This window comes from Saimiri boliviensis, chromosome X (assembly GCF_048565385.1).
Source record: "Saimiri boliviensis isolate mSaiBol1 chromosome X, mSaiBol1.pri, whole genome shotgun sequence".
NCBI classification, from domain to species: domain Eukaryota; kingdom Metazoa; phylum Chordata; class Mammalia; order Primates; family Cebidae; genus Saimiri; species Saimiri boliviensis.
In genome coordinates, this window is record NC_133470.1 from 36,618,327 (window position 1) to 36,639,106 (window position 20,780).

Sequence of the window (20,780 nt, forward strand, 5' to 3'; positions counted from 1 at the left end):
CGGTTCCCTAACACATACACGAGTTCAGAGAAAACTTCACAGAACTCGATCTGCTGGATGCACAGATGTTAAACGAATGGGTTGGGTTGTTCCCATTTCCTGTCCAACACAGGGAGACCCCCACGGGGATGCTGGTCACCCAGCTGACATTCCTCTTCACACCCCCTGTCACATGCAGGCATCTACAGACATCCCCTTACTGTTGGTGTGTCTTCCCCATGCCAGGCCAGCGTTTGCAAAACGGCTGGTCCCAGGACCCCTGTCCTCAGCCTGTCACAGGCTGTGGGGCTTTTCTCTGTCATCTCAGTTCAACATCACTTCCTACTTTTGCTCTAGCCCAAGAAACAGCAATTTTTCTAATACACAATGAATATAAATGATAACTACTTAATGACCACAGTGAGGTTAAGGTGTTCGCCCTTGGCCGGCTGAAATGATCCTGCTCATCATCAGGGTTATGAGTCTGGTGTCTTGGTAACTGAAGAGAGGCACACAAGTCAGTTTCTAGATGAAATAAGCACACACCTCATCAGCTGATCTCATTCTTCCTCTCCCCAACCCACTTCAAATACTACTCCCACTCATGACCACCCCCCTCACCCACTTCTCTCGGGGACATTCCCAGCGGTTCATGGCAGTCAGCTGTGGGGGTAAGCTTTACCGGGGTGTTGGCTAGCTTGTACTGTCAATGGTGCAAGGACCCATTCACCTCCGCTTCAATGGTGTTTTAAGGGGGAACAGATGGGGCTGCATCTACTCCTGGAAAGGAATGGGAGAATCTCCCCAACCGTTCCTCCTCATCCTCACTCACAATGGTGCACTGTATGGATAGGGATGGCTGGGCCTGGGACTCGGCACCCAAACCCCCACCATGGAATACAGCCCCAGGTCTCTATAGGTACACCGGCACTGGGCGGGCACCCAAAAACATGGCCAAGGTGGTGTTCTGTCACGGCAGCAGCAGGAGAAAACACAAAAGCTGCCCAAGCCTTCCACTAAACAGGCTTGGTGACCACCGCGCTCGGCTTGGCCTGGGAATGCAAAAAGGGTGGGCTGCACCGTGACCCTCTTAACCCCTCTGGCAGTATAACAGCACCACTTTACAGTTTGGAGAAATTACTTACAAAAGGACACTAAGGTGCAAAGCAAAAATGTAGACTGTGGAGAGATGGTTCGAGCCAAGTGGTTTGAAAGCAGAGGTGACTGGGTTATGTCACTATACCCTTCTAGGTCATAATGAGGCAGCAGCTTATCAAGTATGGGGCCCCACCCAGAATGAACTGCCCTGTCCTGACACCCTTCCCAGACACAACCCCCATTAAACCCACATCAGATTATGAATCTCTCGGCTGGGCACGGTGGCTCAAGCCTGTAATCCCAGCACTTTGGGAGGCTAAGGTGAGCAGATCACGAGGTCAGGAGTTTGAGATCAGCCTGACCAACATGGTAAAACCCCATCTCTACTAAAAATACAAAACTTAGCCAGGCATGGTGGCACATGCCTGTAGTCCCAGCTACTCAGGAGGCTGAGGCAATAGAATCGCTTGAACCCGGCAGGCGGAGGCTGCAGTGAGCCGAGATCACACCACTGCACTCCAGCCTGGGTAACAGTGAGACCCCCATCTAAAAAAAAAAAGCAATCTCTCAACCCTACTGTTTCGGATTTGACTTCCACAGCTTCCATTTCAACTCCAGGTCTCACACAGCCACCTGTATTTGTAGAAATCGCAACCAAGTCTAAGGCAGGGAGAAAGTTTTCCATTGAAGTTTTGCCCTTCACTGCTAACTTCCTAATAGTGAAATGAATTTCTATCTCACCTACCTGGCCTTATGCCTAAACTGCCAGTATCTTTTGTCCACAGAAAGCCACCTAGAAGACATGTGATCACTTATTTCAAAGGCTGGCATCAACAGGCAGTGACTGACTGGGGACTTAGTCTCTCTGCTAGGGAGCACCCCCATTACACATGGGGAGGTCTTGCCATCTATCTCCTCTGGGGATTCCCATCTGGGAAAAGCTGCCCAGTGGGGGTGGGGAAGGCTGCCCTGAACATACCAACTTCTGCTCCCCATTCATGGGGAGGCCAGCAGACTAGGACAAGGGGTGTGAAACACACACGCCTCCTCTAAGTCCCCACCATTCCCCATTCAGCCGGAAAGGGACCCCTTCTGCCCCCTCAATAGTCCAGAACTATTATCAGGAACCCTCCATTGCTACATCTGGGGTTCACTGAAATCATGCCTGCTCATACACAGTGTAGATGCTTTCTTGCTCATTCTCAAGAGGATCTTTTCGCAAACGAGGCCCATCCTGCTTCATCCAACCCCTGAGCCTCTCAAGACAAACATCTTAATTACCCTCAGTGAAGGCCCCCAACCTTATGCTAGGGTTTCCCTCCATGGGTCAGTAATAATTCTGAAGAACACTCACAATGACTGCCTTGGCAACCAGCTATGGCAGAGAGGCTCCATGTCATTTCCTGTACACTTCACTTGGACCTCCCTCAAATGGGGCTGTTCTTACCAGTACCCACAGAAATTACCCTTGAGGGCAAAGGAGACGAGTGGAAAGACAGACATAGAGAGATAGATAGGGGTCCTAACCATTAGGCTTCTCCTCCATCGCAGCTACTTCTGGCCCTTCTATAAGTGGAATGCCATGTGTTGGTCATGAGATCCAGGCTGATGTGAATATGAACATGGTTGAGCCCTGCACCGTCTACCACTTGCTCCCTACATGGTGGTCTTATAATGTACACGACATACATCCCATAACTTACGATGGTTATGCCATCACAACACCTCATAGAAGCATTGCCATGGCAACATTTACAAGTAACCATGGCAACAAAGCAACTTCACCAGTTATCACCATGGGCCAGTAAGCCCTAAACAAGATGGGAGAGGACTAAAATTTTTGAGGACTGCCCATGCCATCCACTGCCTCCTCAGGCAACATCACCTCCAGCAGAGGCTAACCATGTTATAACTTCTACCTTCTCCAGCAGAGGCATTGGTAGCCATCTGCCTGTCCAAACTCAGAGTAGTTTACAAAGCACATAGTCCTAGAAGAGAAGTTTTCTGAGCCAAGAAGCCCCATGAAATCCTTTCGCTTTCACTCACGCTTTCTCCAGCTCCTGCTGCTCAGGCAATGCCACTGAGTTGAGTCCTAGGTCCACGTAAGCCGAGTGGCTGCCAAGGGAGACAAACACCCGAATTCAAGAAAGAAGGGCAAATATGAACATCTAAGATGTATCGACAGAAGTAAATCAATTGATAGAATAAAACTAAAAACAAAACAAAAAAGAAGGAAGAGCTCAACGCCTCTGTGCTCCCTATCCCGTTTTCAAAACACCACTGATCATTCATAAACTTTCAAGCTTGGGGATGCTCCTAAGTCATTTGTTCAATTTCTAAATGAAAAACTCAGCCACCCATACTATCACCAAGAGTCAATGAAAATCCTAAGCACGGTGTTTTCCAGTTAACTCCCGTTTTCTTCAACAAGCCCTCCCAACAAGATGCACCTACAGGCAGGCGGCTGAAGTGACACAAGCAGCACCTGCCAACTCAGAAGCTACTGGTGCTGCAGGAGTGGAGGGGAGAGGCTTTGGGGAGGCATCTTCTACCCTCTGTGACCCCTGCCTGCCCCAAATTCCCACCCCGGTTTCCATATGCTCACAGCTTGGCTCTGGGCCACAGTGACATCCATGAGCAACGTGATGGCTGAGACGGCCCAATGAATTTGCAGCCGAATGGAGCCAGCGCCTGTTGTCCCCGGGATGGGATGGCAGTGGCAGCAGCAAGGACAATGGTTTCTCTAGGGTCCTCCTCTTGATCAACCGCAGACCAGCGGTGCCCCAGCTCTTCTGTGGCCCCGTCTTTAAAAAAGGGCCCTCGCCTTTCCCCAACCCTTCTTCTGCTCTCCCTGCCATAGCTCATTACCTGAGGAGCACTATGTGGTGACTTATGGCTTGCAGGGCCCTGTCCTGGGTGCTCCAAGAACAGAGCCTGTTGGTATGAAGCTTGGAGGGACTTGCAGAAGGGGAAAGGGAGGCCTTTCTGAATCAGCTGGGGCTTGGGCTCTGCTCCCACTGGCCACACTGAGTTACTGAGATGTGAATGGAGGGTCTGGCCATGTTACTCAAAAAAACAGAGCAACAGCAAGAAGACTGGAAGCTTGGCTAACTAAGTTCCTGTCCCTTCCTCCAGGCCCCCAGCCATATACTCAGAACAAAGAGGGATTCTCATGTATGGCACTCTCCCTCTTAGAAGGGCCTTCCCCGCTCCACTCGGCCTTGCCCACTTCTCCCAGGTCCCTCTGACAACCTTCCCAAGGGCTGGTGTTTCGAGGCAACTCAGAAGGGAGGCAGTGAGTTGGCAGCTATCGTCAGGGAGGAGGAAGGCTTCTTTGCCACTTCGCCCAAGAGTGGCCTGGACCTCCCGCTGCCGTATAGCCACCCTTTGAGGAAGAGTGAGCAACTTCAGGTACATTGAGTCCCTGCCACTTGGGTAAGGCCACTACTTACTAGCAACAGAAACTGTCTTCTTCAGCAATGACTTACAACAAATCCGTCCTGGTTTAGCGTACCCAGGAGCCTGGCGGGTGGCCTTAGTCTGCCCGCAGGGATGAGCTGCAAGTGGAAGGAGGAGTGTGTGCTCCAGGGAGCGAGAAACACACTCTCCCTGATCTCAAATTCTTCCCAAACTCTGCCAGGCACCGGTGAACTGTGTTGCGAATGTCCAAACCTCCGACGGCCCACAGTGGGGAGCTCTCAAACACACCCAACATCTCCAAGCGTCCACCCTAATTCCCCTTCGCCCAATGAGGTTTCTCATGTCGCAAGCAGACCTGAAGCTTCAAGCTTGCACATTTAAGAAATAAACACAAAAGCCTTCTCCACTTGCTGCCAACACATCTTGGCACTCTGGAAGACTCGCGGGCAAATCCCAAAGCCAAGTCTGTTGGTAGGGTGGGGGGCCTGCCGTAAGGACCCCGGAGAGTGTCCTGAGGAAGATGCCAACTTTCTCATCACACCATTTCCCCTCCAAAATGTAAGATGCCCTCCGTCCAGTGGGAAAAGCCCCCTCGGGCATTCCAGGCTGTCTTGGATTCTGAGGCCAATTCTCCCCCACCCCCCCACGGTAAATCATCACACTCGTCTTTCTGGTGCCTTCACCACATTCACCCTACCTCCACAACATCTATGCCTTTAGAGGGAGAATGTTAAGGACTCTCCATTCCACATCAGACTCACCATGGGGGTGGGACAGGAGACGGCTGGGAAGTGTCATTCCACTGCCACAAAATACAGCTTGTCCCTACACCAAATTTCCTACTGCCACACCTCTGCTACATTGTATTATATTCGAGTGTCATCGACTCTAGCACCAGCGCTTCTTTGGAAAAAAAGACGTGTCCCGGGAAACAATCTTTCACAGATGCCTTGGTTCCTGGGTTGCCACCATTCAAAAGGACAATCGGCCCTGCATGCCATGCATGGCAAAAGCAGCCCATTTCTCTGCGCAGATGCCAGCTGGACCTGAGGCCACCACAAGCAGGTTTACTTACATCTCTCACTTTCGTTCTGGTCGGCAATGGCCTCCTCCAGGGCGACCAACTTTGGCTTTTTCTCCTGATTTCCTTTCAACCTTTCCCAGTCGGCTGGGCTGAATTTGCACACCTCGGAGTCTTTGGTTGCTGGGTGGCCACCTTCTCTTTCTTTCATCTCCAACTCTGAGAAGCGCATCATTGCACGCTAGAAAGAGAATGGAGATGGAAAAAAAACACAATGCCTTACCATAAAAGCTATTTCATTTGCCTTACCTTAAAGGAAAGTATTTTCAAAGAAAAGTGTGCCCAAAACCAACCACAATTTATGAGATGTAACTCAGATATTTTAAAGTGTAACAGATAAAATTTAAGAGTATCTATATGTAAGTAGTCACACATTCCTTATTCATAAAGTCATATGTATATAGATATATATGCGGTGTGTATGTATATCCACACATACACTAGTGCATAGAGAAAGACATTCTCTTTTGAAGGTAAATAAAACAAAACGAAAACACAACGCAAAGAAAACAAAACAAAAACACAACAGGAAAGAAACAAAATGCACAATGAGTAAAGACGACCATGGCCCACAAACTTCCCTTGGTATATTTGGAAATGAAATTTAACTCAAAAGGTTTATGTAAGATTCTAGTAATAAAAATTTGAAGAACTGACCTCACAGTAAGCAGCGGGTAGACATAAAATACTGTCCTCTTGTAATCCTTCCATCTATGTAATTAAAATGGGCACTCAATGGATCATTTAGATAACTTCATCCATTTTTATAAGCATAAACCAATTTTTTTCTTAACATTGCAAAACAATTTGGCTTTATTCATCTTTTAATTAAAAGTAAAATATCTTAAGGAAATTCCTATACAACATCTATCATAATTCACCAGCAAGTTAAATACATACTCTATCCCTTTAAAAGCAACCTTTTTTTTTTTCCTTTCTTTTTGGTGAAAAATTTGCATGAATCCCACAGACATGCGGCTGCTACACATCTCCACCAAGTATCAAGTAAGGCATTCTAAGCAGCACTTCTAGGTATATTTGTTATCTTACAGGCAGAGAAATCAAAGCAATTGATAGGTAAACGTCATGCAGTCTTTAGACACCCTTCACAATAAATTAAAATGTCTGTTATCAGCCCTCGAGTGGAGTTCCCTTCTAATCTACAGAATAACTTAAAGCATCCAGACACGCCTCAGTGCTACCACTCACGTTCTCTTACTGGCCACATTGCATACATTCAAATTACCACAAGCCTCATTCACCAAATCTGCCTGGTGCCCTGCCCTACCATACTCCCCCAATCCTCTTTACACATTAAAAAACTGACAACCGATAAGGTTACTGAAATTCAGGTAAAGGTGCTCACCTGCAATGCCCGTTGCTCCCGGCTGAGCTGACTGGAATCTGCATACAGTTCGGTAGTGACACATTTGAATCGATCACCCACGTAACCCGCCGAGTTGGCGATTCTCTTTGCCAGCTTAGATGGCTTCGGTTTCAGAACTTTGCCATCGTTTGATTCGGCCTCATCGGCTCCATCTTTGGTATAGGTGGGGGTCACGTCCACACTTGGTGGGGCACCACTCACACAAAATGGTTTGGGATCCTCTTGGGTTTTACCAAAAGTCATAGCAGGACCATCGCTTCCCAGAGTGGTCTCCAGGAATGGAGTTGAGACTGGCATCCCTAGGTTCTCTTTGTTGGTACCTGCCGGAACACTGTCCTTGCTTACGCTGAAGACTGGCTGGCCTGGAGCCTGTTTGAAAGAGTAAGTTTCGTGGAAGTCACCGATGCGCCCCAACTCCTCTCTCAGGGCAATGAAATCACGGTGCTGCTGCAGGGCCGGCTCAGCTGATGGCTTGGCGGGCTCAGCACTCTGGCCAACGCTCTCTGCTGCGAAGCTGGGTTTGGACACGTTTGTGTCAGTTTTACCATCTGGTTCTTCTCGGAGAAGGTCTACGTAGACAAGCTTGTCACTTTTGACAACAGTCTTCCCTTGATTCCAGTTGGGGTTCGGCTTTAGGTTCTTGTCGGTGGGGACTTCTGGATGTAATTTGGTGCCACTAGTTTCCAAAATCTCAGAAAACCGATTCCGGAGGGTTGGGTCCTCATAGCGGGCTCTCTCGTGGGACCGGGACCTCCTCTCTGGTTTCTCCTCTTTAGCGATCTCTATGGGCGTGTGTGGTATCAACATGGGATGCACCATGCCCAACCCCAGGGCATCTTGGTAGGTCACAAACTCTGGACGGCCAGTGGGCAGCCCATAGGGCAGTCCAGGCTTTGGGGCAAGGTGCCCAGGAAACAGACTGCCATTGGGTAACAAAACTGGGTGAGGGTAGACAGGTCCTTTGCCATGTAGGGAGAGGGGACTTATAGCAATGCCCTCAGGGGCTGGGTAAGGGAGGTAACTCCTGGGGTAGGGAATTGGTGGGGACCTGAATGCCTCATTTGGAGACAGAAATATAGAGCTTGGTGGGAGGCCGTTCTCATTTGCTTTGAAACTCGGTTCTGGGTTGCTGGCTTTGGCGCCCTTGCTGCTGGTGCTGCCACTGTGCTTGGCAGGAGTGGTCGGGGGCTGGCCCACGTGCTGAATAACGGATGGTGTGGTGTCTACGGAGCTCCTGCTGGTTTTGGTGCCATCTGCATTGGCATTGGGGGCTGGTGATGCAGAGGCTGGGCGACCTGCGCTTGACACGGACCCTGAAACATTAGTGATGACAGCATCGGTGCCACCCATGCGGGGACATGACGAACTCCGCTGCTGTGGTATTGCCCAGTCCAACGCCTTGTTTTTCAGCGACATGCTTTTGCCATTGTTCTCTTCATTAGGACTTGGCCCAGGCACCACCCAGGAGGAGGGGGCAGTGCTGATGATTTCAGATCTATACATAGCACAACCATTTCCTGGAGGAGATAGTGTTTCTTTTGGAATCTCACTTCCGGAGAGCACTAAGCCACTTCCAGCCCTGCTGTGAACCAGGACCGTAGGAGCCATCTTTTTCATATGGTCAGCTTTGGAAGCATCTATATCCACCACTTTAGAAGACAAGTCTAGTGGCTTATCTGTGACGTCTTTGGTAACGGTCTGCTTCTCCAACAGAGGAGGTGAGCTGCCGTCTTTTCTGTCTTGAACCGCTGTCTTCCGGGAATGCCCGGGCACTGGCTGGGCACTTTCGCCCCCTTCCGGAGCCTTGGGATACTTGCCGTTGGAGAGCCTGGCCGCGGGGAACTCACTGCTGACTGTCATGTATGGCTTTGACAGGGCAACTGAAGGAGAGGTGGAGATCCTGGCATAGTGCTTGTGGAACTCCGAGTAGGTGTCTGCAGCAGGCTGGGTGGGAAGGTGGACCCGGGGTGAGGGCCGAGGCGAGGGGGGCAACAGAAGAGCCGTGTCCCCCGGCAGGCCACTGGTGACTGCCTTGGCAGAGGGAACCCTGGGCTGTTTACTGTTCTGGATATGAGGATAGGCATGGGAATCAACAGGATTCCCAGGGCTGACCCCCATCTTCCATGGGAGGCTTTTGTCTGCGCAATGGACAAGAGGTGGGATGGCTGGGGAGGCCGAAGGCGTCGAGAGCCTCATGGGTGATGCCAAGGATGATGGGATGTGGGGACTGACGTAGTGAGGTGGTGGCAGGTAGAGAAAGCGCTCCCCGTTGGTGCAGACTGGAGAATACAGCGGCTGGGCCAAGCTGTAGGACTGCTGAGGTAGCAAGGCCTTGTACATGTTCAGTGAATACTTATTTGGCGAATCAAGGAAAGGGTAGATGGCTGGCGTGGCACCCTCCATGTAAGGATTGACCCAGGGCAGCCGCAGATAACTAGCACCATTGATGTTGAGAGGGCTCTGTTTGTCGCTGGCAGACCTGTCCAGGCCCAGTGTTTCTGCTGTGGCTACAGCACTTTTTTGTATTCCAGGCGGTGTTTTGTATATAGCACTGAAGCCATTTGGGGGTTTTCCAGAGACGGCGGAAGCCTCCACTGTCTCGGGTGTATTCGGTTTGAACTGCATCTCTGGATTTCTTTCCGAAGAAAACCCAAGGCCACCTAGAGTGCTCGTGGCAGTCTCCCGACCCTTCTCAGAGCCCAGTCCACACAAGCTAGAATAGACGATGTTTCCGGGGACCCGGAGCCCTTCCCGGATTAGGCCAGTGCGGTCCATGCTCAGTGCTGCCAGGCCATCGATCCTATGGGCCGTGCTCGCATCCACCTTTGCAGAACAACAACACGGGTGTTACTGGGGCAGTCCTTCAAAGCAGCAGCACCCGCCCGGGAGACACTGCCAACTAGCTCAGCATGACCTTAGTCTTAACATTCAAGCAGAAAGGGTTAAAGACAGGCTTCCGGGGGTGTTTCCCCTTCCCCTTACCAAACTCCTCTGCTGCCTGCCTCCTCACCTCTCAAGTAGCATCCTGGAAGCAGGGAAGACGTTGGTCCCTTTGGACTGGAGGCCCATACATTAGTTCAGTCATCTATTAACTAAAGATTTTTACGTTCTCAGCAAAAATTCTTTGCTACAACTGAGAAGACACCAACTCCAAAACTCTGAGCATCACGCTCTGGGGTACAGAAGTCACACTAACCCTCCCTGGCCTGTCAGGCTTGGGGGTGGGGGTTTGCCTCATTTCCCCTGGGTGCAAGAAGGCATGACTGAACAGAGCAAGAAACAATCTTCGGTGGGACAACGGGACAGAGGACTTTAGCAGCCTCATTTCTAAATCAATGAAGAGGCCATGGGTCAAACTGTGGTTGTGTCTTTTGACTTCCTCTCCCTTGTGTCTGAAGTGACAGTTCTGCGTTTTGTATTTTACTGGAAAGGTAAACCCTAAGGGGCTACTTGGAGGCTGGAAATTTATCCAGTTGGGAGCACTGATGTGGCATGCAGCTTGTGGAAGAAAAGACAGTACACATCCCACCAGTCACTAGGGGACAGGGACATGTGTGGCAAGGCAGGAAGGCAAGACAGGAAGAGCTTGGGTGGGAGCCTTGTCCTGTCACACAGGCCTCAGACTCAGCCCCACTCTGAACCGCCACCCCCACCCACCCCCCACCCTCTAATTGCATGCAAATAAATACGATTGATTACAGATCACTGATATGCAGATATTGCATCAACAGAAGCCATTAATCTCTTACCACGTTGTGGTTCAAGGGATTCTCTTCCCTCAGTTCCAGTCTGGCTTTTGAAGCGTCACCATCATTTACAAGGATTTTCCTGTTTAAAAGGACATACCAACTTTATGAAAGCATTCCTCACTGAATCCATCTTTCATGTATCTCCCCGGAAGAGACCCGTCTCTACTAGCCTGATTTTGAGAACTGTCCTCAACCCTCCGCCCCCACCCGCTGCCAATGGCCCAGATTGAAAGTTGCCCCCAAATGGTGAATCAACTTGACCAGGAAAAACAAAGGAAACGAAAAGCCTTTCATGTGTGAGGACATGAATCACAAATACAATGTCCCCAAGGTAGGTAAGCCAGAAATCAAGCACAACCACTTCTCCCTTGCGATCTTTCTCTCTAGAGGCCAAATAGGCCAATCTGAGCTCGGCTGTCCCAGCCAACCCTTATAAACTCTCCTGGAGGGTAGACATGAAGTGGTAACGCGGCCAAATACGAAAGGGGGCGGGAAGGCTAGAGTCTACGGGCTGGCCGCCTCATCAACCACTTCCGTGCTACCCAGGAGGGCAGGCTTTCAAAACTTTTCCCAAAACAAAGTTAGAGACCATGTCCTACGAAACTGGTTTCCATGGTGATAAAAAAGCCATATTTGACTGCCTTTGTCAAAATGACAGGGGGATACACACTAGTATCATACAAATGTCAGCTGTTCCAGGCTGAAGAGGAAGCTGCACGTCTGTGCCAGGCTGCTGTGGCTGCCCTGGGACTTGTTATCAGAGAGCATCGATAAAGAAAGTGCTTGGTGCCAACTTCCAAATCCCCAGGATAAAAATCGCTGACAAGCAGCAGAGGAAAAGTTTCCTCATTACCCCGAAGAGCAGCTTCAATCATCTACTGCTTAGCTGCTTCCACCCCACACTCCAAAATTACTGATTAGGAAGCAGAACAGAGCTGTCTGGCGACCAAAAGCAGGAGCCAGTGGCCTCCTGGAACAGGCAGCAGAGGACAGTGAGAGATTCTGGGCTTCAATGAAGGAAGAGGGTGGCTCTCTCCCCATTTATTACTGAGCAAACTATTTGTTTTAAAAGCACATCGAATGCTGCTCCACCTGGGCCCACACTCCTGACATTTAGAGTTAAAGCAGCATATAGACTGGGATTAATTCTCCTTCATAAATATGAAATAATAAATTAAGGACGAAAGTGCACTGAAAGGCCGCTTTAGGGGCTAATCTTTTAAAGGGCGGCAATGCTTCGCTGAGCCAGGTTGCCTGTTAAAACTGTAAATCAAGGGCGGACGACTAGGCAGGAGCTCTCTCTCCTCCACCCCTTTTGGGCCCACGGTGGCTGTGAGAAGGTGAGGGGAGCTTTGGCATGGGCGGGGAAGGGGCCAGGACTCCCCTCAGGCCCAGCCCAAGTGGGCACATTCACCTGTCTTCGCTCGCCCCACACATGCGGACCCTCTCGCTGTTCATCCAGCTGTGAACGTTCCCATACAGGGGGGTTGCTGAGAGCATGTCGTCTTCTGTGATGGCAGCTTTGCTTCAAGCGTCTAGTCTGTTTAAAAGAGAGAGAGAGAAAAAAAACCCAGGAGGTTCAGTAAAGAGCCAAGCAGGGAGCTAGAGAAGACCTCTTTCTAGGTGATTCATACAGGATGCAGACTGGGAAGGCAGGCTGTGCCTGCTGTCTACAGTGGTGTGGGAGCCAAGGACACCTGACTCGAAGAGACGGCGGAGGGGCATGCAGCTTCCCTGGCAGGAGGTGCCGGGTGTGGGGAGAAGAACTTTAATTCGAACAGGCAGCCTCATCCAAGGCACAGAACGCATCCAGGGCATACCACAGCACCCGCCCACCCCCTTTCCCAGCCTCTGAAAGTATACAGTGGTCATTCATTCCCGCCACTTGTTAAAGAAGGTAGAGAAGACTCGATTCACCAAGGGGAGGCTGTGACAATAGGTTCAGGGATGCTGCATCACCGGGAGGCACACAACTCATCTTTCTTGGGGCCAAAAGGGTGCAAGAAGGGCGCACAGCACTGCAGCGAGGTGAGCGGCAGGTCCAGCTCTCAAACTACATTCGTTTCTAGGGCTGAATTTCCAAGGCTGTCGTGTGTGCAGCTTACAGATTGAGAGTGAAAAAGAGTCGGTGGGCTGGTGAGCCGCCCCACCGGAGCCCTGGATTAGATTAAGCACCTAACCCGGGTGGTTTTGCCTGGGAGCTGCAGAGGGAGGCGGCTGAGTAATTCAATGACGCCTGCTCGCCGGGGACGAGAAATCATTAGCGAGCACAGAAGTCTTAGCAGCCCTGGCTGATCGGCTCTGAGCCGCTGGCACATGGGGAGCCAGCAGAAGCCACCCATTTTCCACCTCCCGGGAGGGGGAGGCTGCCAAGGCAGAGGAGCTCAGACCACCTCCTACCCCCTCTTACCTCCTCTGCCCACCACCCCCACCCACATCACATTCTAGTTTGCTGCATGAGTGAAGGGTCAGGACAAGCTGCATTTTATTAACAGGATTATCACGGCGCGTGATTTATCCTCGTGCAGGATTTTAATTGCTCTTTGGAGGTTGAGCCGTTTCTTTTGACTGCGCTTCAGCCCATATCCTGCTGTTAAATGCTGGGTTAATAAGTAGGGGAGCCTTTAATGCTTGGGACTGATGGCCCTCGGCAATTCCCTGCTCACAAACACATCTCAGTGTCCCTTGTCCGGACTGGCCATGGCATTTTTCCATGGGACCCAAACCTGGGTGTGAAATAATTGGCGTGCAGATCATCAGGGGAACTTTTCTTTCTCCTCCCTCACACACCCACCCACACAGTTTCCGAAAGCCCAAATGTTCCCTAAGTCGACACATTTCCTTTGTTAGCAGGAAAAAATATGCAAATGCTTGCTTTTACACTTTAGCACGCGTAGCAGACTGCCAGGTCGGTTGGGTTTGGGTCGGAGGCACCAGGTCCGGGGACTCTTCTGAGAGTGATTGAGGGTGGGGGTTGGGGGGATACCTGGGGGGATGGAATCCCAAAGCCGGTTTGTACTTCCACATTTCTTTGTCCTAACTAGGTCTTTGTCCACCAGCATCCACCAGCGTCCCCCATCCATAGAACGTCTGTTAATCAAAATCCACATGCACCGACCCACCACGTAGAGTTAGAGCTCAACAATGAGGCTGGAAGAGAAGGAAAGGGCCCAAGAAAGAGGCAGTAATCTGCAGAGGCATCAGGTCGGCTGGGGTTCTGGAAAGCTATTTCCCTAGGAAGGGTCTCCAGATAGCGGCTCTTCCAATGGGCTAGCCACAGAGCTCCCAAAAGACTGACTCAGCTGTTGGGGAAGGTTCTGTGGGGGCTCATGGACTTTTCTTCTATCTGCCCAAGACACAAATCAAGTGGGGAAGGCCACCACTAGTGCTGGACAGACCACAAGGCACATTCAATGGAGTGGCAGTGTCCCTTCTCCGGCCCCGCTGCCCCTTCTAACAAAAGGAAAACATTCTGGGTAGCATAATAGAGAAGGTGGAGCACCCACTGCCTGGTGCCAGCGTGTCCCGGTCATCCGGCTGCACTAGTGGGACTGCACCATGCCATCCCCTCACTGTGCCATGATGAAATGCAGAAATGACATCATGAGCCAAAGGGTCACTCAATCAAATTCCCAAGGAAAGGATGAGGGAAGAAGCAGCGTGTGCCTAATAAACCTCCATGTTCTGCTGTCTCTGTTCTTAAAAACTGGCCTCCCCTTTTAAAAAGCTGCCTCCTACCCACCTTCCTTAAGTAGACACCTTGTGTAAGGGATCTCCCAGCACCTTCCTGGGAAACAGACTCATTCCACTGAGGCCCAGGCCCGAAAAGGCCAGTGGCTGCTTCCCTTCAAAGGGCCTTTCTTCAGCAAAGGCCACCTGGACCTGGCAGAAATGTGACTGCAGTTTAGAGGCACCTGGGCCTATGGGTGCTTTCAAAGCATCTCCCCTTCTTCAGGGCTCCTCCTTCAAGGCTTTCAATATTAATGGTGCACAGATAAATGACACCAGCCATCAGAACGAAGTGTTCTCACACGCACAGGGTCAGACGGAGGGTTCAGGCCAGGAGAGCGGTTCACTGTTATCTCTGTGTGTGTGTGTGTGTGTGTGTGTGTGTGTGTGTTTTGGGAGGGAAGTGGAGGATGGGGCTGAACATGAAAGCAAAAGGGGGGAACGCATTGTTGGATCCTGCTGTAGACTACGCGCGCGTACACACACACACACACACACACACACACACACACACTTATAATCTTTAGCTGCCCCATGAACTTTTTGTGAACTGTTTAAAAGTGGAGGTCTGTTGAACAAACAGCGGCGCCACTGCCAGCCATAATTTCATTGCAACAAGCTAAAGACTTTTAACTCTTCAGGTTCCTGGCCAAAGATGGAGAGGAGTGGAAAGGGCCAAAGAGCAATGGCCCTGGCTGGCAGAAGGCCCTCCTCCTGGGTGACGAACAAGAGCAATCCAAACCCACAAAAGCAGAGGCCTCCTTTGCAAAGGCCAAATGGCTCACACCCAGCCTCTGCTGAAGAACAGGGGTCACCATTACCCACACCCACCCTGGTTTCTCTGGATGTACGACAAAGAGGACATTGGGGTAAGGAACAGAAAGACTGGGAGGCGGAGTACAGGGACATCGAACAGAATTACTACTTCTAGAAGGTGCTGTTGAAAATAACTGGGGCCTTTTTCACCTCTAAGGCCAAGTGCTTCGAAACTGATGTTGCTGACCCTTGGCAGCAGAACATGGTGGAGAGAGCAAATGATGTGATTTCAATGACAAACAGCACCGCAGGGTGCTTTGCAACCATAGATGAAGCTTGTTTGCTTTTTTTTTTCAATGCCCACCTCCAGCCCCCACTTCTTCCAAATGCAGGCTATGTTTCCAGAAGTGCCAAGATGTGTGAAGTCACTCATGAAAAGCACTTTACAAGCACCAACCTGTTCCACTGTGAGCTGCGAAGCTGCACCTTGGATCTGGGTTTTAACCCCTTTTTCTAGTAGTGGAGAGAAGTGGGCAAAGGTGCTGGATAGGGATGAGGAGGAAAGATGGGCGAGAAGAGGTCAGATATGCTTTCTAAAAAAACAAGACTGGGAACTGGAGTATGCCTGCTGGAACACCCAGGGCCACGCGGAAAGACCTGGCTTGCGAGAAGCAGGCACTCACGCTGCATACTGTGTTCTCCAGCTCTTAGCACTGTGGGAATGGAACACAAGAGGAGAACTTGGGCCACCCTCAACAGGCTCTGAGTAGTCATTCCCTCCACCGCCAAGGGTGCTGATCAGAGTACCCGAGCCTTGGCCGGGCGCGGTGGCTCACGCCTGTAATCCCAGCACTTTGGGAGGCCGAGGCGGGTGGATCACGAGGTCAAGAGATCGAGACCATCCTGGTCAACACGGTGAAACCCCGTCTCTACTAAAAACACAAAAATTAGCTGGGCATGGTGGCGCGTGCCTGTAATCCCAGCTACTCAGGAGGCTGAGGCAGGAGAATTGCCTGAACCCAGGAGGCGGAGGTTGCGGTGAGCCGAGATCGCGCCATTGCACTCCAGCCTGGGTAACAAGAGTGAAACTCCGTTTCAAAAAAAAAAAAAACAAAAACAGAGTACCCGAGCCTGGCCTGGACACTGAGGAGAAGCGCCTGATTGGCAGAAGGGGGTCAAGGGACCAAGATCAGAAGCCATCACTCCAACCTTGGCATCCCTGAGCAGGGGCACAGCCGCCCTCTGTGAAAAGATGTGAGGGGAGACCACAGGTCCCAAGCCTTGGCCCCTTTCCTTCCCCCGGGGCCCCACCTGCACTAGGCCACTTTCCACTGCCCCCACCCTTGAGGTGCCGATCAGTTAAAGTCTGCACATTACACTTGTCAAGTGGCACTGCCGATATGGAAAGCATGGCCGCCAAACTAATTCCGGTCACGCCTCCCTGCTGTCCACACAGGCACTGAGGGTGGCCCAGCTCGGGGTCTTTTCTCCAGAATCTCTCTCACTAGGTTCCCCTTGCCCCCACTGTCAGCGCTCCAGTTAGTGGCCAGAACAACTGGACAGGCTCACAAGGGCTTCCAGCTCAGGTGGCAAGGCAGGCATCCGGGGTCCCAGCCAGTGTGCTGCGGTCCTCTGGGCCGAGGACTCTTCAGGGGAGGAGTCTCCATACTGCGTGGCTGGTTCTCTGTGGAGAACATGGTTACCACAGCTTCCCAGCTCCCACCCTCACCCACCTCGTGGCTCTGGGCAGGTGGCTGAACCTCTCCAACCTTGGTCCCCTCTGTAAATATTTGGCACTGTGTTTTCCAAAGGATTAAGCTGCACTATGGACTCGAGTTTTGCCTGGCAATAGCTAGTGCTGGCCACGTTTAATCCCACTAAATACATCTGACGCCACTGAACGTACTGTGTAACAAGCCCCAGAATCACGCAGTTTCTTCGGGACAGTACCACCTCATCCTGCGGGGGAGGCTGAGGCAGCAACACAGAGAGGGTCAGAGCAGGGAGGGATGACCTTCAGCAGAATTGTGTAGATTTCACAGAAGCCCAAAGCTCACCACCCGCCAGCCCTTCCTGGGGTGGCTCCCAACACAGACTGCGTCACAGCAGCAGCGCTGTGCTCCTGGTGTCAAGGAAAGGAGGGGTGAAGAAGTTCCTATTTTAGGATGTGAGAGGTGGGGGTGGGGTGTGTGGGGGTGGGAGAGGAGAAGAAAAAGCTCTTCCGGATGTGCAGTGTGGGGCGGGTCCTCCAGGTCTGCTGGAGAGTGAGAGACCCCAAGGTTGCCCCCCAGGTCCCTGAGAGGCAAAACCGCAGGCTTCCAGGGTTGTGGTCGAGGGAAGTCGCTGGTCTGGTCCCAGGCCCTCTGGACGCCCTCCACCGAGAGAGTTGGGGGTGAGGGAAGTGGTCGAGTCGGCCCAGGTGCTGCCTCTTGGCACACTCCAAGCCACAGCCGTAGCCATAGCCGGCAGGGGCGTCCCCGCCCACACCTCCAAGTTTTGCATTAGTAAGAGGGAGGGGGAAGGGGAAACTCGCCGGCCCAGACCCTTCGAGCACCCAGAACCTTCTCGGCCTCCTCCCGGGGCGCCGGGGTATGAGCGGGGAGCCACCCTGGCTGGGAGTGAACTTGGCCCCGGCGAAGAAGAAAGGGGGAGGGGCGCCCCCTCCTCGGGCTGAGGCGCTTCAGCCAGGAGCGCGTTCGGTCGGCAACAAAGGGATTTTCTCTCCCACCACACACACCCAGTGCTGCTCAGGGCTCGCCCGCTCCTCCTCGCCGTTCCTCCGTGGAAGTCCCAGCGCGCGGGGCCGCACCACCGAACACACCCACGCCCTCGCGGCGCGCCCCCGCGGAGCCTTCCAGGAACTCCAGCAGCCTTTCCCGGAGGCGGCCCGACCTCCCCAGTCCCCGACCCCAGGCAGCCCCTCCGACCCTGCGGCCTGGCGCGCTCTCCGTGGTGCCCCTTCCCGAGGCCCAGGCCCCGCCGCACCTTCTGTCCCCATCAACGAATCTGACGAAAAGAAACTTTGGGTGGGCGCAGGCAGAATCAGAGGCCTCCCGGGAAACGCCGCCGAGCCCGCCCCGGGAATGGGCACTGCAAACCCCTCCTCGCCATCCTCCTGGGTTCCCTTCCGATCAGACTAGAGCGCTGCTCCTCTGGATGCTCCCCTTACAAACATGTAAGCCTAGAGTCGCACACGGTAACGGGGGAGGGGTGCGAATCTCGGGGATTGGGGCCCCGGGTAGAATCTGCAGGGACCGACCCTGAGAACCCGGGTTGCCCGCTACACTCCCCTCCTCAAGACAGAGCCCAAGGCTCGGGGTCAGGTGCCCACACCTCTCTCTCACAGGCCAACGGGGGACACTTGTCCTTCTACCCGGAAGGTCTGTCTAGGCCACCCCACCGGCTTTTTGTTCCTTTCACTTTCCTTCACGGTTTTGCCACATGGGGAGTCAGGGAACCACGTGTGTATTCAAGAGAGGGCGAATTTACAAACAGGTGTCCCTTCACAGGAGGCCGCCTAGCACCAGAAACCCAAGTCAAAAGCCAGGAATCCCTCTTTACTCTCCCCTACTCCACGGAAAAAGAAATCACTTGCCCGCTTTGGTCTAGTCCCTACAGAACTGGGTCCCCACTTGGGAGTCTACACAACCTGGGGGCAAATCCAGAATAAACGCTCCACACCACGCCTCCAAAGGCTGTCAGTGCACTTTTGTTTTCACCAGGCCTTTGCAGGAGTAAATCACGAACACGTTCACCGCCACCCCCCACCACCAAAGGGAACAAGCTATACCGTAAGGCTAATAACAACAGCTATCATTAGTATACACAGGAAGCACAAAGGAACTTTTAATGTATAAAAGATGAGCAAAATGCAGGGGTCCTGCGATCTGCAAGCGAGTCTCTCGCTGACTCTGCAGAGCCTGGGAGTCCCAGGAAAGCTGGGAATGAGGGTCAGAGAAGGAGAGGGGCACCCACTTTCTTTACAACGAACAATAGGAATCCCGTGTCTGCTACTCAGTCGTGGAACTCAGAGCACCCAAAACAAAGCCATGGAACAACTGAGATAGAGATGGGGGCCCGTGAATTTTTGTAGCTGTTCAGGGCTTAATTACTCCTCCTTGATCCGTGGGACTAGACACGACACTGCCAAGGTTAAAATGGCCCGAACAGCGCCGAGCAGATGTGAGCGAGCTGGCAGACGCGCAAATGAGGCCTGCCTCGGAGCACGATAACAAGTGACTAATACATTGCATATCGTTGAAAGAAAATTATTTTTCTCTAATTTGCATTTGCTTGGGGGGAAAAAAAGCCAACCCGAGTCCCTCCTCACATGCACAAGTCTAATCCTGGAAATACAGCCCGGCTGCTTTAAGAGAGCTGGAAGGAGGGAAAGACTGCCAGTGTTTTGGCGTTGCAGGCTTGTTTATCTTTCCGCCTTTCCTCCAAGGCGAAACTCGTTTTGCAAGCAACATTCCTACAGAAAATGGCACACGTCATAAAAAGAGACCAATTTATAGAACTGGCACCGAAGTTCATGTCTCACTCCAGAAGCATCTCCCGGCTCCCCATCGGAAAAACCCAACTAGATGTAGAAGTCCATGTTAAAACTTAGAGGAGACTTGGGGGAAGCGGGCTACTGGGGGGGGGGGGGGAGGCAGAAGAGAATGAACTAGATTTGCAGATATCCTGTAGGCTGTACACCCAGAGGCTAAAGTTGCTCACAGAAGGGTAGAATATAGAATTAAGTCAGCCCTAAATGATCTTCCAAAACCCAGGAAGGATCAGGCAGGTGCCAGGGCTTGGAAGGCTTCAACGTTGGGATTCCTGGGGGAGAGGGTGAATTTTTACACTCAGCTTACCGCAGGACAGTCCAGAGGCAGCCCCACATTCTTAGCCATCCTAAGTCTACCTGCTTGGGCCAACCACGCACCTCTAGGACTGGCCTAGTGGGTGATTGCCGCCACCAACTGCTCTCCCTCCCACCCTGGCGCCTCTCCGCAGGGCCTGGCAGGGTACCAGGAACTCAAAGAAAGCCTGTGGCTGTGGGCATCTAGTTGATGAAGTCAGAGTAGGTGGTGCTGTTGGCAGGCTTCAGGACAGCACCTTTGCGTCCCGCAGTTGAAGGCAAATACGCTCTTGAAAACGGGAAGGCTTGGGAGTAAAGGTTAAGGGATGTGGGTGATCGAGAGCCAATATGACACCCCTTCCCCCCCAAAGAAACCCCCGCTTTGGGTACTGAACCTGCACACTTGTATTTCCAAGCTGGAAACAGTGCTGAGTGCTCGGAACACAGCACCCGCTTGTCTCTAACTTGTCTGAATAACAGGGCCATTTCAGAGGGGAACAACGGCCTTCAGAGCCTCTGCAATTTCCAGAAAGCTTTCAGTTAATAACACATTCTTTCCAACAAGCTTACTTAGGGCTGAAAGTTATTTTCCCAAATCTTAAAAACTCTGTCACAAACAGCTGAGGACCCAGTTCGACAGATCCTGGCCAAACCCCTCCAGGACGGTGACACTCACGGCCCCGTGGGCTTTCTCCCGCCACCTCTGCCTCACCACAAGTTCCCTAAACCACAACA

At 52.0% G+C, this 20,780-nt stretch overlaps 1 protein-coding gene across 12 annotated transcripts in view; it reads right to left on the reverse strand.

Moving 5' to 3' along the window:
• The window catches only part of BCOR (BCL6 corepressor), a 128,687-nt gene that overhangs the window by 13,853 nt on the left and 94,054 nt on the right, over positions 1-20,780 (reverse strand). For 8 of the 12 annotated variants that reach the window (XM_074392057.1, XM_074392054.1, XM_074392058.1 and 5 more), the window contains exons 2-6: positions 12,129-12,254; positions 10,715-10,793; positions 6,945-9,788; positions 6,236-6,289; positions 5,573-5,759 (exon numbers count right to left, since the gene is read on the reverse strand). In XM_074392057.1, the coding sequence (XP_074248158.1) occupies positions 5,573-5,759; positions 6,236-6,289; positions 6,945-9,788; positions 10,715-10,793; positions 12,129-12,214 (3,250 nt within the window). In that variant the 5' untranslated portion in view covers positions 12,215-12,254. The remainder of the gene's footprint in view (positions 1-5,572; positions 5,760-6,235; positions 6,290-6,944; positions 9,789-10,714; positions 10,794-12,128; positions 12,255-20,780) is intronic. The other 4 variants (XM_074392059.1, XM_074392056.1, XM_039475496.2 and 1 more) reach the window with 1 other exon arrangement.